The sequence below is a fragment of the Carassius auratus genome, chromosome 30 (genome assembly GCF_003368295.1).
Source record: "Carassius auratus strain Wakin chromosome 30, ASM336829v1, whole genome shotgun sequence".
In the NCBI taxonomy this organism is placed as follows: Eukaryota; Metazoa; Chordata; class Actinopteri; order Cypriniformes; family Cyprinidae; genus Carassius; species Carassius auratus.
Window position 1 is genome coordinate 23,835,232 of NC_039272.1, and position 16,813 is coordinate 23,852,044.

Here is a 16,813-nt window from a genome sequence, read left to right on the forward strand (position 1 = left end):
GAGTGAAGAGCGGAAAGGCCTCTGCTCTGTAAGATCAGCACTGATGTCAGCGGAGGTGATATATAGTCTCTGTGCAGCGGTAATATAGGGCTCTCAGAGCTCCTCACAGCACTGCCCACACGATCTGATCCTCTGAGAGGCCCTAACGAAAGCAAGAGAGGAGGCAGAGAAAACACACAGCACATTTCTCACGAGCAAATTGCCTGTGTGCTTCTCCACGCTTGACTTGATCTGCAGCCAAGCTCAAAGCAGGATATAAATAGGGGCAGGTGACTGCTTTTTTTCTATATCCTGTAGTTACAAACAGTCACTCAGGCATGCTAGTATCGGGGTGAGAGATATACAGTATAGCTGAAGTGATGAACTGGCCAGTTCAATCACTTCACACTCAGAGGAACACATGGAAGAGATTGATAATAAAAAAAAGGTGTTTTCTCTGGTGTTGAACTGAACCCAACTCCCTTAATTACAGTTGCAAACAAAACAAAACAACAAAAATGGATTTTAAAATACTGTCAAACCAAAATAATGTTTTTAAATAAATAAATAAATGTGTGTGTGTGTGTGTGTGTGTGTGTATGTATACACAATTTTAATAATGTCAGGATTTTATATATATCTAACTAAAATTAAAGAGATACTGATGTATATTTGATTGTGGAACCACTGTAAGTAGACTCCAGGTACACTTAAAATATTTTGCATTTCAAGACTCATATTATACGGAGATCTTACAATCCTTATTAATAATAAAACACATTTTAGGCATAATATTAAGAAATGTGCATTGTGCATTAAAGAAATACTCCAAGTAATCTTAAATTTACAGATATAAATTTACAATAAATGTATTTTAAATAAATTATGCCAAAAGATTTTTTTCCTACAGTAGGGTGTGAGAAAGCACTTCATCTGCTCCACCACTAGATGGAGATGCTGTTCTAAAAGCTTGAGCCTGTGGCCACACACATCACTATCAATTTCACCACTTCAACACTAATTATCTGTGGCACACAATGGAAACAGTCATGCATTTTCATAATTGGCATAAACACATGTGACAAACACATACACCTCAATGTTAATTTATCTCTGAACTGCACATTATAAACAGCCAAATGCATTCATCATCATCATCAACACAGGATGATGTGATGCAGCGTGACACTTCAATTAACAGAAATAACTATTCCATTTCCATTTGAGTGAAATCTATCTGAATATTTAACATTTTGACTTGCGTGTGTTTTCATTAATTAAAGTAAATGACTGCTGGTTTGGTATTTTATTATGGATGTTATCTAAACTTAATATTGCCAGCCAAACACATGAGACCTAAAATATTTAACCCCTGAGATTTTAAATGAATATTTCAGTCATTTAAAACACATTCATGGTTCTTTGATATGACTTAATGATCACATGATGACATGCAGGTAAGCAAATAAAATATTTTATGTTTTTATATTAAAATGATTTATGTACATTTTATCTTGTTATGATAGAATTTATAAACTTTAATTCAACTCACAAAAACCCTAAAGCTCCCTCATGAAACCCAGTTTGAGAAACCCTGATCTAATGCAATGACATATAAACTTCAGAATCTAATTAATTTAAGCTGTAATTTAGCTTTTATATGCATATTGCATTTACACAGGAAAGCTCCACTAATTCTTATTGTTTTGGCATTGAGGCACTGCATTATTTTTGGTATGCTAAGGCACACCAGGTGAGAATGGACTCCGCAAAGCATTTATTTCATTGCTTAAAGCTATGAAAGTGATTTAGCCAAACAACCGCACCCTCATTTGTCATGTCAATAGAGCACACCCAAGTGAAAGCGAAAGTGATGAAGAGAGTGATGCTGACATTTACAACAAGGGCTGCTGTAAAGACACGGTGAAGTTCTTCAGAGCCAGCGCAATCTTAATCGGTGCTCTTAGATTAAAGATGAAGTGTGTCACATGTTCTCCATAACAGCCATTAAACATTTTAACAAAATAAATGGCAGACAACAACAGATCCAAACATTTACACACCATGTCTGTAACACACTATAAAGCTAATCTTAAAAATAGTTTTTATAATCTTCCTATCCTTTGTATATGACATCATCTCATAACACTACAGACACTTCAACGCTCTTTAAGTGTTAGTTTACCCAAAATGAACATTCTGTCATCATTTACTCTCCCTCAAGTCATTCGAAACCAGTATTGCTTTCTTCCTTCCATGAAACCGAGAAGATATTTTGAAGAATGTCCTGACCACTCAATAAAATAATAATGAATACATGATTCAGAATTTCCCCTATACCTTTCAAAAGTTTGGGGTTGGTAACATTATTATTTTTATTTTTAAGAAAAATAATACTTTTATTCTGCAAGCATTGCATGTCAAAAATGACCATAAAGGCATTTATAATGTTAGATTTCTATATCAAATAAATGCTGTTCTTTGAACATTTCTATTAATCAAAGAATCATGGTTTCCACAAAACTATTAAGCAGCACAAATGTTTTCAGCATTAATAATAAAAATAGTATGTTCCTTGAGCAGCAAAACTCTTATCATTTTTCACAATATAACCATTTTACTGTATTTTGTGAGTAAATAAATACTGCCTTGGTGAGCTTATGAAAAATGTCTTCAAAAAAAACATTGTCAAAAATCTTACAGACCCCAAACTTTTTAGGCAAAGCCCCTCTGCAAATATGGACAGAAAGATTTAAACATAATATACTTCACAGATTTCACTAATTACTAAGTACTTTTACAATCCCACCAGTAAACCTGTTACAACAAAAAAAAAACATAATAATAAAGAAAAGACAAAGAGATGTTTACCTGCAGCATGTTAACTGTTTAAAGACTTTCTTCGAATTCAAAGCACACACAAACACTTAAACATGCAGTCATACCCCTTCTGGTGGCGTGGGTGAGATGGCCTCTCCGTCCTGTCCCCGTGCGCAGAGGTGAGGGGACATGGTGGGCGACTCGTCAATGAATGGCATGGTCTCTGAGCCATCCTGAGACTTCCTGTCCTCTGCAGTGTCTCCCTCATAGCCATCAGTGTTGTAGTTAAAGTCTGGAAGGAGACAACAGAAGAGTGTAAGATAGAGTTAAAAGAATTTGGCTCACACCACAGATCAATGCCGCCATGTTGGCCCGCTCAAATGTTAGCGATGTTGACAGCACTACAGTGTTTACACTTCTGAAGAAAACCAATCCACAGATGGTGCAATTACCATATTTTCCAGACTATAAGTCGCACTTTTTTTCATAGTTTGGCTGGTCCTGCGACTTATAGTCAGGTGCGACTTATTTACCAAAATTATTTTGACATGAACCGAGAGAAATGAACTAAGAGAAAACATTACCGTCTCCAGCCGCGAGAGGGCGCTCTATGCTGCTCAGTGCTCCTGTAGTCTACACTGAGCAGAATAGAGCGCCCTCTCGTGGCAGTAGACGGTAATGTTTTCTCTTGGTTCTTGGTTCTAAATAAATGCGACTTATAGTCCAGTGCGACTTTTATATGTTTTTTTCCTCGTCATGACGTATTTTTGAACTGATGCGACTTATACTTAGGTGCGACTTATAATCCGAAAAATACGGTAGTTGTCTGTGCAGAACATAGGGTGTGCTGATCTGCAAGTAGATAAGAGTGCAAAGACTCTTGGTATGACTGACAGGATCTGTAGGGTATGGTGGGAAGGGGCAGTAGGAAATGTGTGGGCATTTTAAGATGCTGTAGTGCAGTATTACATCGGCTGCAATGGCTGACTGTGCAGTGGGCGAGAAAGTGATTGATCAAAGCTCTGCCAATATTAAAGATTCAAAGCAGAAAGCCAGCAGAGAAGCAAAACCTTTGAACGGCTAACTAATATACAACCATTTATTACTTAGTTTACACAATTAGACTAAAGTTGCAGCTTCAAAACAGAGCCAAGTAATTGTATTCCAACTTGAATGGGAAATGCATTTAAAATGATATTTGAATTAGGCCTATGCCATTATCATGCTGTTTACAGTGGGGCATGCTTTCTATTGTTAGTGATCATTCAAGCTAATGCGTTTTGAAGCAGCAAGTCAACTGAAAAACATTATTTGTGAGGTGACATGAAGAACAGAGACAAATGTATCACTAGCAAAGTCCACCAACTAGCTGACATACTAACAACATGTTAACTACAAGATAAAACATGCTAACAATGCCTGTTTCAGACTGTATGCTAAAACATGCTAGAAACATTTTAGCAATATATGCATGTATTAACCCTCAAGCATCCTTCGTATAACAGCCCTTAATCCGTCTCAGATGTGATCCAAATGGGTTTTTTTTTGGTCATATCACCATCCTCAGTAAGGTCCATCAATTTATTGTGGTTTTCTGTGTTTTTATTATTGTTATATATTTACCTCTAAAAATAAAATTTTATGTAAAATATGATTATAAAAAAAAAAAAACAATGCCACTGAGTTCAGACGGGCAAAACCTAGAAACCTGGTGGCTAATGATGATATATAAATACCAAAATATCAAAAATATCAATTCACTAGTTGGCAGTAGTTTGCAATGGCTTTTTCGTGGTTGTGTGTGTTCGTGTGTTTGTGTGTGTGTGTGTCTGTGTGTGGGCATGTTTTTGTGACATATCAGGACACAACTTTGTATAATGACATGGGTATATAATAAATATAATTTGCTTGTATAAATCCTACTATTCACAATATTTTAAGCAGACTTTTTTATAAACATGAATTTTACCTATATATTTTTCCTAGTGATCCAAAGAACCGAACAGTATAGGCTCACCTCTTCATTTATGTGTGTTTGTGCTGCATTGTGTTGGATTTATTGGACAAATAAGAATAAAATGCTTTGAATTTTAATATTTTTCATTCATTTCCTATGGGAGAAAACTGCTCAGATTAAAGGGGGGGTGAAATGCTCGTTTTCACTCAATATCCTGTTAATCTTGAGTACCTATAGAGTAGTACTGCAACCTTCATAACTCCAAAAAGTCTTTAGTTTTATTATATTCATAAGAGAAAGATAATCTGTACCGATTTTTCCCGGAAAAACACGACCGGCTGGAGACGTGACGTGTGGGCGGAGCTAAAGAATCACGAGCGCGAGTAGGCTTTTGGAAGCTGTGACATTACCGTGAGGAAAAAAACATCCAAAACAAACCATGGCTTACAGTCAGATTCAGCCGTTTATTTATGATCCAGAATCAGATCCCGAGGCTGAAACTGAACGAGAGCAGCAGCAGCAACGACTCGCTCCGAGCGGGGCTCGAACCCGGGTCTCCGGCATGGGAGGCGGACGCACTAACAAGGAGGCAGAGATATTTGAAGCAGTTTTACTCACCGCCTGCGGTTCCAACACACGATCGTGACCCTTTTTCGTTGGGATTGCATCATCAGAAATAAACGATACGCAAATCCGGCGTCAAACTGGGCCTTGTTTGTAAAACAAGCATCTTCGAAATGCAGGGAACAAACAAAAACACTTGCACAACTCCGTTGATGCTCTGTAAAAATAAACTCCATCCACTGGTCCCTTAATGCTGTTTTTTTTTTTGGTAATCTGTGCAGGGTTGTCTTGCCCTGGCAACCAAAAATACACTTCTTTTGTGAGATTTCGCGACGCTCTCGCTCTGATCAGTGAATGTCTGTGCTCTCAGTGCTCTGCTATACGGGAGCGCGCGCTCTTCCGGCAGAAGTGCCCTAGGACCCATATAAGGAAATTCCGCTCCATCTAACGTCACACAGAGCCATACTCGGAGAAAACTTTCCGAAACTTGTGACAAACCGGAAGGAGTATTTTTGGAACAGAAATACTCCTTCAAACGTACAACTTAATTTTTGAAACTTTGTCCATGTTTAGCATGGGAATCCAACTCTTTAACAGTGTAAAAAACTCAGTATGCATGAAATAGCATTTCACCCCCCCTTTAAGGAAACTATAAAAAAAAAAAAAAATAATAAAAGATTTTGCCCAGATTTGTCCCGAAGGATGATTGAGGGTTAATATACGCTAGATCCATTCTAAAACACCTAACAAAATGCTAAAATATTCTAGAAATATGTTAGCAACATGCTAGCTTCATGCTAAAACATGCTAGAAACATGCTAGCAGTGTATTAAAATATGCCAGGTCCATTCTAAAAATGCCAACAACACCTAACAAAAGGCTAAAATATTATATAAACATGCTAGAATCATGTTAGCAATGTGATAAATTAGGGATGCACTGAATGTTCGGCATAGCAAAAAAATATCATTCAGTGTTCTGCCAAATAATGTGTACAGAACAATGACTAACACAACCAAACAGAGGCATGCACTAATGCAGCAAACATGTCGGCAGTGTGAAATTATTTAAAACTATCAGAGAAAGTCACAGAAATCATAACTTATAAGCATGAAACACCGACAGCGAGAGACTGTTTAGTGCTGCATCACATGTCTCCGACGAGAAGAAGAGCTGGCTGATGCTGGTGGTTAGGTTACTGTATAATGATTGAAATTGCGAAATGGCTGAAACGGTTAGTAAATAAACCGCAGAATGTTATATTTTCTAATGCACGCAAGATATGCATGTATTTTGAAAGCACTGCACAACACATGAGGAAAACTGCGACTCGTCAGCTACTCAGTTACATTTTTGTTAATTTTTTAAAGGCATATGACAATATGATACCCGCCAAATTTTTTTTCCAAAATCCATAATGAGAATCATTTATAAATCTGCATGCTGTTGTCAACAAAAAGAAGCACTGAGATCTTCCTGTGGGTTTCTGCCAAAATAAAAGCTGAGAAAAAGCAACAACTCCATCGACATTCATTAATGGTAGTGCTGAAATTTTACTGCCGTTCTGTAAAATAAAATAAAAAAGACAATACTAATGATAATAATAATAATTACCCTACAACAGCTTCATTAATACATTTATTATAACATTCACACATAGTGTTCAAATTTTTTTTTTTAAAGGTCTCTTCTGCTCAGCAAGGCTGCCTTTTATTTGTACAGTAAAAAATACATGCCTGATTCAAGTCTCAAAAAATATAATTTTTCTAACTTAAGTTAAATTGTGCTTGGTTGGTATAATGTCCACTAGAAGAAAAAATGTTTAAGTAAATATTTTTTAATTGTTCTTTTGTAATTGTTTTGTAATTGAAAAGCAGTAAAAAAGCACATTTTAGCTATGTAATTCATGCAATGGTGAAAAAAAAAATACAAAAAACTGTTCGGTATTCGGCCCATTGTTTCATTTTGTTCGGCTTAGGCCAAGAATTTTGATTTTGGTGCATCTTTATGATAAATCAATCTAGAAATGTCAAACAATTTAGCTTCATGTTAAAACAGGCAAGAAACCTGCTAAAATATCTTTCTGTTCATCTGTAATCTATCCACCTATCTAACTATCTGTCTAGACTGCAAACCTTTAAAAGCTTTTAAAACTACTTAAAACTTTCTGAACAGGCTTTTACGGTTTTTAATTTAGTCTTTTTGTGACACATGACAGCATTTCACAGAAATCACATTGAAAAGAACCCAGAATATTCCCAGTTAAATGAAACTTTAAGAGCACAAAGAGGAGCAAAAATCTCCTGTTAAAGTGTTTATGAGTTCAGCAGCATTCACAGGAGTCGCGTCTTCATTCAAATGGAAAATGCAGTGTGTTTGTGTCAAGACACACACTCCCACATGGCCAGAGACTGGCACATAAACAAAAGATCTGCTTGACAACCCAACCCCGAGGGGAGGGGTTGGGTTGTTACCGTGACGACCATTGATAACCAGCACAGGAACAGACCAATTGTAACTCAACTTAGTTACAATGGCGTGTTCCTTTCCCTTGGAAACACATTATGTGTCACGTCAAAGTGACAGTGCCTGTCACTCAATACTCAAAGAACAAACATAGCAAATACAAAAAGGCACCGTACGTTTTTCATCTTTGTACTACAAAACAAAGCTTTAGTTTGATCTTCTAACTGGTCTATGTATGTGAGCATGTTTACATTAGGAGAGATAAATAGTGTTCGATAAAGAGGCTGGTCATAAGACAGCACAGGAAATAACTGTGCCATTTAACTGCTGAACAGAAAAATGGGTTGAATGTGGGTCAACAGGCTCTCATATCCGTTTTGCCTACAGCACATTCAGACGGGTCCAAATATGAGGACACAAGTGTGTAAACATAAACATGGTTCATGAGGACACTTCCTGTGTCCCAATAAAATTAAAGGCTTAAAAAACTCATTTGAATTTTATGAAATTCAAAAACTGGCTGTAGTTTTTTGTAAGGAGTAGGTTTAGGTGTAGGGTTGATGTAGAGCGATAGAAAACACAGTTTGTACAGTATAGTGTATTATAAGCTTACTGGGAACGGGGGGGTGCTTAAAGGGTACAAAAATGTAATATTGAGCCACATGTTTGGAATGTGTCTGAGTTGTATTTGTATTTTTCTGGTTGAATACCTAACAGCAGCAGGCAGCCAAAATTATCAAGGCAGATAAAGTAGGTAGCCAAATTTTCAAAACTGGTTCAGTACAGTACTAAATGTTGTCTACATATGCAAATCACATGTGCCTCATATCACACTGTGTATAAATGTAAGAGAGAACTAAACACCAAGAACACACCAGTAAAGAGTTTATATACTGTACACTTCCTTTTTTCAAAAATGTATTACCCTCGTGAAGTAGCAAGCACACAACACAACACACTGCCCTGTTTGGCCTTGATGCCCATTTAATGCGTTTAGACAGCATACATGGGATGAAAAATCGATTGGTACTGTACATCAGCAAACCTGTGCGGCTTTAGCAAAGAGAGACTGTAGTCATATGTGGCTCCATGTACATATGCTGAATGCATTATGGGATTTTAGCAACTGGTTTCTTTAGCTACGGAGCCACAGAGAAGAAAAATCCAATATAAATCTGATGATATAAGAGATGTTTTAAAGAGATTAACAAAGATCCCACATAGTGTGAGGGCAAACAGTTTAAGCATTTAAGCTAAACAACATGGGTTATTCAGTCTTTTAAAGTAAATACTCTGATTAGATAGAGTCAACTGCCAATATTTAGAAATGTTAAGAAAAATCTGTACACACACACACACACACACACATGCACCCTATCACATGTACACACACTTAATCCGTCTTACTATGGGGTGAAATGATGGATCGCAGGATGCATGCAGCCTCAAAGAAGAAAGCCATGTGAATGCTATCCTAAACTAAAAAAGGTCCAAAGCACACAGCACCAAACAGACCTCATGTTATCACACACGCACACACACACACATTTATTCAAATATATGGAAATACGATTTAAGGTAAACTTTAAGGTAAAAAAGTGTCTGAGCTGTATCTGAAAAATGCTTCATAGTTCAACAGACAAAATAGACAGAGTTGCTATTATCTGCCACAAAGACTATTTTTGTTGTCTTTAACCCATGTATTCTTGTATTTTAATAGAACCAAAACTTTTGAAACCAGGGAAATTTCACAATTCTCTATCCCACACTGAATTTCTCAGCAAAAACTACTAGCTAACGTAACGTTCAAACTATGGCTGTGCAAATAATCAAAATTCAGTAAAATACAGTAATCAAAATAAAACTATTTTTGTGCTCCATTTAGCCCCCTATGTTTGATTGTGTAAAGGTAAATGGGATCCGTGTGGCTCTTAAAGTGACAGTAGGCTAATATTCTGCTTTATATTAATCAAACAACAGAAGACAAATTCAAAATCACTCACTGCTATTGACTGAAGGACCTTTGCAGCTAAAAAAAAAACAAAGGATGTTTAATTCTTACAATGATTTGTATCAGATTATTAAATTTATCTCATAGGCTGTTAACTGAATACTTTAGACTTTTTCATTTGTATAATTTTTAGACTAATGTATTCCTTTGGCTTTTTATTACTGGCAGTTTAATTATTTTCATAATTTTGAGGACCTTTTTTATATATATATTTAACTAATATTAGTTATTCTAGTAATCTGCTGTGGTGTTGAGAATTGTGACATTTCGCTGGTCCCTAAAATGTATGTCATGGCAACCTTATTTACAGAAAACACATATTTGATATAACAACCTTCATATAAAGTTTTGGTCATATGGCCCACTAATAATAGTGTTAAATAACCGTGATTACAATATTGACCAAAATAATCATGATTATGATTTTTGTCAATCAAGCTGCCCTAGTTCAAACATTAGTAAAAACAAAAAATAAAATGAGAACAATTATACAAAAACCAATAGCAACAGCACAAATAAATCTAATAGAAACAAAGATACAAATTAGGTACACTGTATAAATAGTATACATAGTAAAAATATAGAATATAAACCTTATTAAAGCTGCAGAAAGTTACTCAGTCAAGACCAGTGAGTGATTTTCTCTTTTATGTTGTTTTAGTAATATTCAAGGAGACCTATTATGCCCCTTTTTACAATATGTAATAAGTCTCAGGTGTCACCAGAATGTGCCTGTGAAGTTTCAGCTCAAAATACCCCACAGATCATTTATTAAATATTTTGAAAATGGCTATTTTGAGTAAAGCGGAAACACGCTGTTTTGTGCATGTCTCTTTAAATGCAAATGAGCTGCTGCTCCCCGCACCCTTTTCCAGAATAGGGCTGCCTTTACGGCTTGTATCTCAGATACTCTGCCAAAAAACATCTTTGGTTTGGTATTGTTTATCATGTTTGTCACACTGAAATCATGGGTTTTAAACCATATTAGTTTACACTTCTGATATACAGATTTCTGAGAGCAAATATGCCAATTCTGAGCGCGTGCACAGAACATGGCTGTCACTTGACATGTCAGCACTAAACTAAGGCCTCTTTCATGTTTTATTGCACTTAAACTGTCAAATATACACAAGTTTATGTGAAAATCAACATTCAAAGTTACAGAAAACTTTTGCCATAAAATTAGAACTGGTATATTTCTATTCAAGCACACCAAGACATTACATTACATTTATTCATTTAGCTGATGTTTTTATCCAAAGCGACTTACAATTGCTATATATTTTAGAGGTTGCATGCCTCTGGAGCAACTATGGGTTAAGTGTCTTGCTCAGGGACACATTGGTGTCTCATAGTGGACTCGAACTGGGGTCTCTCACACCACAGGCATGTGTCTTATTCACTGGGTATCTTGGGAATTAATGTTAAAACTTGCAAGACATAAAAAGACATCCTTACCTGAGTACTTATTGTCAAGCCTTTGCTGGTAATCATAGAGTTGAGAAAAACACACAATATTTATAGTATACTACTACTGTCGTTAGTTTTCCATTGATATTTTGATATTAATTTCCTTTCTAACCCTAGTTAATAATAATATGTTTATTTTTTATAGCACCTTTCAAGGTCCTAAGGACATTTTACAAAATAATACAAGCAAATTGGCAAGCAAAATACACCAGACTAGGTCTGTCACTTTTTATTCAATATTCGAATATGCATTCGAACATGACGTGAAATATCCGTAATCGAACTATAAATAAAATATCCGGTTTATAAAATGCCACGTGTAGTGCATTTTTTACAGTCTATGATTAGACCGTTTGTTTTTTATTTTATTCTTTGCCATCTTATCCAGAAGAGGGCATTCTAGACGTATTGTAGCGTAGGCCCATGACCAAATCACGCAAATAATAGCTAGTAGCCAAGCACGTCTGTGTGCTCCGAATGTGTGTTCTCCACCGCGAGGAACATTGTAAATAAAAAGAGAGCCGCACTTAATGCAGATCAAGTTTATAAAATGGTGTTTCTTGCAAACAATATAAAAAAATGAATTAGGCAAGGCTATATGCCTTACTCCTGCTGCTGTTTAAGTTGTAACGTTATTGTTTGTGCCTGTTCTGAATTGTTTTTTCTTTTCTTTTTACATTTAGCCTAATGTTGTGGGATATGCATAGTGGCACTTCATATAAGTTGATATTCTAAGTTGATAACCAACTGTTTCAAACATTAAGTAAAAAAAATTATAATCCAGATAGTCCTGTTTATGACTCAATGTTAATACATTTGTGATTGAATCTCCATTAGGCTACGGTGTTTTTTTTTTGTTTGTTTGTTTTTTTTTTTCGCAGGGGGCAGGAACATAGATATTCAAATATATTTGAATACATTGCATGATATTCGATATCCATTCAAATTTGATTTTTCTCAAAAGGGACAGCCCTACACCAGACAGTCAAAAGCCCAAAGACATTTCACATGGAGTTAGACACAAATGTCAACGTTGTCAGTTTTTTTTTTTTTCCTCACACAGTCTTTACTTTTCCACTAAATGCACATAAAAGGTGCAACAAAAATCTACAGATTTCCTCTAGGCTACATCTGTAATGTCTTTGGAAATGATGAGTGCACATCCTGGTTCTTGAGTGGCTGAAGCGAAACTGTAAAATTTGATTTCAAGCCATTTTCTTGCAGACGAGGAGAAGTGTTCAGGCATAAATGGTAAAAGGCTTGTAATAGTTGTTTACTGTCCTGCTTTCCATAATAGCAGCCGGTCGGAAAGGTCAACAGTCCGGTCTTTGTTCTGAGCTGTGTGAAAGAGCCGTCTAACCAGCACACAGTCCTGTTAAAACATGCCACATTAACACTGATTACTGCCTGAGCCTTTCATGATATGAATGAAAGGAAAAACACACATCTGCTTACCTCACTAAATAATCTGCTATTAAAGCAATAAACCAAAAAAAAAGCCATGCATTATACATCCAAGGTTACCTTTTTTTTCAGGGGAATATAGATCTAAAATGGTTCATACTGCTTTTGTGTTGACTAAAATTTACTTGCAAGTCAAACTAACTCATTATTAAGGCCTTACAAGCAAGGGTGCAAGTTTTTCAGCCTGGTTCTCATAAAAGAACCTAGAGATTTGGTTTGGCCCTTACACTGCACATAGTGTGACCCATTAAATATATAATTAATAGTTAATATTTTTTAACATCAACAAAATCAAGAGTTCCTATTTAAATATAGGACAGATTTTTTTTTTACTCAATTTAATCACTGTATGTTGTCAATATAAATTTAACTCCAATCGTATATGAAGTAATGCAGTAGTTTAATCAATGTACAGACATAATATTAATGTAAAATCACTGATAACACAAAGAGAGAGGTATGGTAAAGGAGACTAAAAATATCACCTTAAAATTTCAGTATTTCAACTCAAATCGATCAAACTCAGAGCAACTGGATGGAAGAATGTTCCAGCAGTTATATTGACCCTGAGGACATTTAAATCTGCCACACTTATGATTGAGCACCCAGCACTCTGTGCTCACAAACTGCAAGAAATTTTTACTGTAGGTGAATGTGATCCATAACTCACAGACTGTAATGAAACAAAACCCTCAAGAGGACACATTAAACCTGTGTCATTAATCACATGACCTGGCCGAGCGCCACTGTGTTGACTGCATTTTGCATTTAAATAAAAAAAACGGTGTAAAGTGTAAGTGTAAACAGAAGCAGGAACACAATCACTTCTAGCTATGCAAGCAATACTGTGTAAAATATTTATTTTAGCGAATTAAAAATGTTATTTATTCCTGTGTAGTAAAGCTGAAATTTCAACATCATTACTCAGGGCTCTATTTTAACGATCTAAACGCAAAGTGTAAAGTGCACGGTGCAGGTGCACTCAGGGCGTGTCCAAATCCACTTTTGATATTTTAACGACGGAAAAACGGTTGACGCACCCGGGCGCACGGTCTAAACAGGTTGTCCTTATTCTCTTAATGAGTAATGGGTGTTTTTTGGGAGTAACGTGCAATAAATCTATCAGAGTCTCATCTTCCTGTGCTATTTACACGGCAGAATTTGGCAAGCGCAAAGACAGAACGCGTCAGCATGATGAAACGGAGATGTTCGTGTGCGACCAAATAGATAACCTATTTCTGATACATGCGATGACTATCCATTATGACTTGTAGGCATTTTCATATATATATATATATTTATATATATTTAATTAGCCTACAAAAAATTATTATGCATTGCAATCCTATAATTTTTAATATTTGGCATGTTTGTGTGCTGCTGTGCGTCCCTGTGTTTAATAAGCAGCTTGTACGCTCTTTAAATAACAAAGAAAAAACATTGCCCAGACTTTATCTATGGCGCAGTCTATTTTCAGCTCCTTAAAATAGTATTGCACCAGCATGTTGAAAACAGATCCTTTAATGAATGAAGGTTGAAAAAGTCACTTTGTGTTAAAATAATGATTAGTAAATACAGAAAGTAACATTAATCTACAATAGCTTAATAAATGCTTTAATAGTATTGTTCATTGCTAGTTAATGATTCCTAATGTGTTAACTAAAGTTGTGATGTAATGAAATGAACTTCACTGTAAAGCATAAAGGACAAAGTTGGCACAACTCTTCCACACCATGTAATGGTAATGAGTCAAGATGTTACATCAGTGCTTCATGATGACATGGGTAGAGGTTTTGATGATGTCACAGTTCTTGTACACACTACAGTATTTCAACATCAGCTCCCAATAACACACAAAGGCACACGGATCCCTCCTGATGGACAGCCAGCTTCCCTTTAGCCCCGTCACTGTCAATCAACAGCTTGTTTCCATGCCGAGTGGCCAGGCTGCCATGACAACATGAGATTCTTCAGTGCAGTCACTGGTTGAATGAGATTGAGAGGATCCTGAATATGAAACAATTCTCTATTTATAGGCATGCGAGTGAGTTTAAAGGTACCAACTATATAATGGACATACAGTGAAAACAGCACACTGACATACACATCAAACTGTTTTCAGCCAGTATGGGGAGTCAATAAACCTTCCTATTAAGGATTAATTATGGGAGAAATAGATACTACATTTGCAAAAGGAGTATTTCAATTGGTTTCTGTCATTGTTGGTGGTGTCTAAAAATAGTTTCTAGTTAAACTGAGTTTGAAACATATTTTCACCGCTGCTGATTGAGGGCCCTTTGCAAGAGAAAATGACCTAAAAAAATACACTAAACACATTTTTTCATGTGCATGTCTGTGCTTTTTGTTCCTTTTCAACTAACAGGGGTTAAAGCGGAAAAAAATCCTGAGCCTGAACTTTTTTTTTGGGGGGGGGGGGGGGGGGGGGGGGCAGTTGTTTGGAGAGAAACTCCAAAGACAGACTTCATTCAAATATTGACGATAATAACACAAATACAGTAACAAGAGCTTAAAGTGCTTAAAAAATGGTAAACAGACTGAGATAGACATGAATCTCTTCAATAATTATGTTTGGCACCATTTATTTAAAAGTACTATGTCAAATAAAGTGTTATCTTCTAAACAATAACAAGTGCTTAAAGTGTTTAAATAATTAAGTGCTCCAGGCTATTATCACTTTTTTTTTCTGGGATAACTCGCATGTTGATTTGAAACCATCAGGCTAGTTAACGCTTTTTTTTTTGTCTTCTGCCAGTTTTATACACAGGGTGACCAGTGGCTGTGAAATTCTGAATGACAATTATGTTCTGGTATAAATGTGCACAAACGTATTTTTTAATCGCAGACATGGTCAGTCATAGACAATGGTGTGTCAGCTAATAGTTGCTGCCGGCTAGAGACTTGCACCCCCGCGGGACCCAGCGCCACCGATTGCGGCGCTGGACAATAATTGATGGGTGAATGCGGATGCGGGCGGCAAGATATTATTGTGTGCGGGTTGCGGGAAAATAAAATTATTTGCGGGACTCCCTCAAAGTGGAAATATCTAACAAAATAAAATAACTAGAAACAAATAGACCTTTATATATAATAAAATAAGATAAAATAGACTTTGCGGAATGGGAGGATGCGATGATACCATAGACAGCTACGTGTAATTCGATTCCAAAATAGCATATATTTAAGGGTCAAATTGGATGGATTAGAAGCACGCAGACCGGATGATGTCCTCCAGTGGTGGAAAAGACGAATTTCCAAGATTAAGCAAACACGCCATGTACTTTGCATTGCAGCTAGCGGAGGGCTTTCAGTATTTGCGGTCGCATACTGGAGCAGAGACGGATTAAACTGAAGCTCTCAACAGTCAACGACATGATATTCCTGCATGGGCACAAGTAGTCGTACAGTTTTTTTTTTGTTTTTTTGTTTTTTGTTGTAAATTCAGTTTTTTTTTTTTATTTATTTAGCTAAATATTTAAAATTGGTCTATTTTGTTATTGAGGAATAAGGATATTTTTGTTAAATGTTTGAAGGAATTGCGCAGGCCCCATAAGCTACTTTTCCTTTGAACATGAAATAAATCCAGGTTTATTCTTTTTATATAATTTATTAGGCTATATAGCATAATTATTATAGGTATATATTTTTTTTTACATTTCTAATTGTTCTTTGTTCATGTTCATACTTTTAATTAAACGCAAATAAAACTAAACATTTGTTTATTTTCCGTTTCTTTTTTAATTTATATTCAACAGTGAATGCAATGTATAAAAAAAAAAAAAAAACATACGTTTACCCGCGGGATTTTGCGGCGGGAGCGGGAGAACGTCGTGGTAAGTTTGAGTGCACGGGCAGCGGCTCTATGACCGGAGTTTGGTGCTGCGTTCCTGCCAGGTTTTTGAGCTCGTCACTATTTCAAACCACGACTAACGACTTTGTACCATTCCAGGCAAGTCACGCCAAACTTTCTGTGCGCAAGGAAATTTAGCTAGATTATTAATTTTATTGCAACGTTACAGTGTCCTAAAATGTAATTTTCAACATGTACCACTTGCATAAACACT

General features: G+C 36.1%; 1 protein-coding gene across 3 annotated transcripts in view; it reads right to left on the bottom strand.

Moving 5' to 3' along the window:
• The window catches only part of LOC113049730 (ABR activator of RhoGEF and GTPase), a 176,853-nt gene that overhangs the window by 102,755 nt on the left and 57,285 nt on the right, over positions 1 to 16,813 (bottom strand). For 2 of the 3 annotated variants that reach the window (XM_026212330.1, XM_026212331.1), the window contains exon 2: positions 2,925 to 3,091. In XM_026212330.1, coding sequence (XP_026068115.1) covers positions 2,925 to 3,091 — 167 coding nt within the window. Of the gene's footprint in view, positions 1 to 2,924; positions 3,092 to 9,193; positions 9,218 to 16,813 lie in introns of those variants that run through there. The other variant, XM_026212332.1, reaches the window with a different exon arrangement.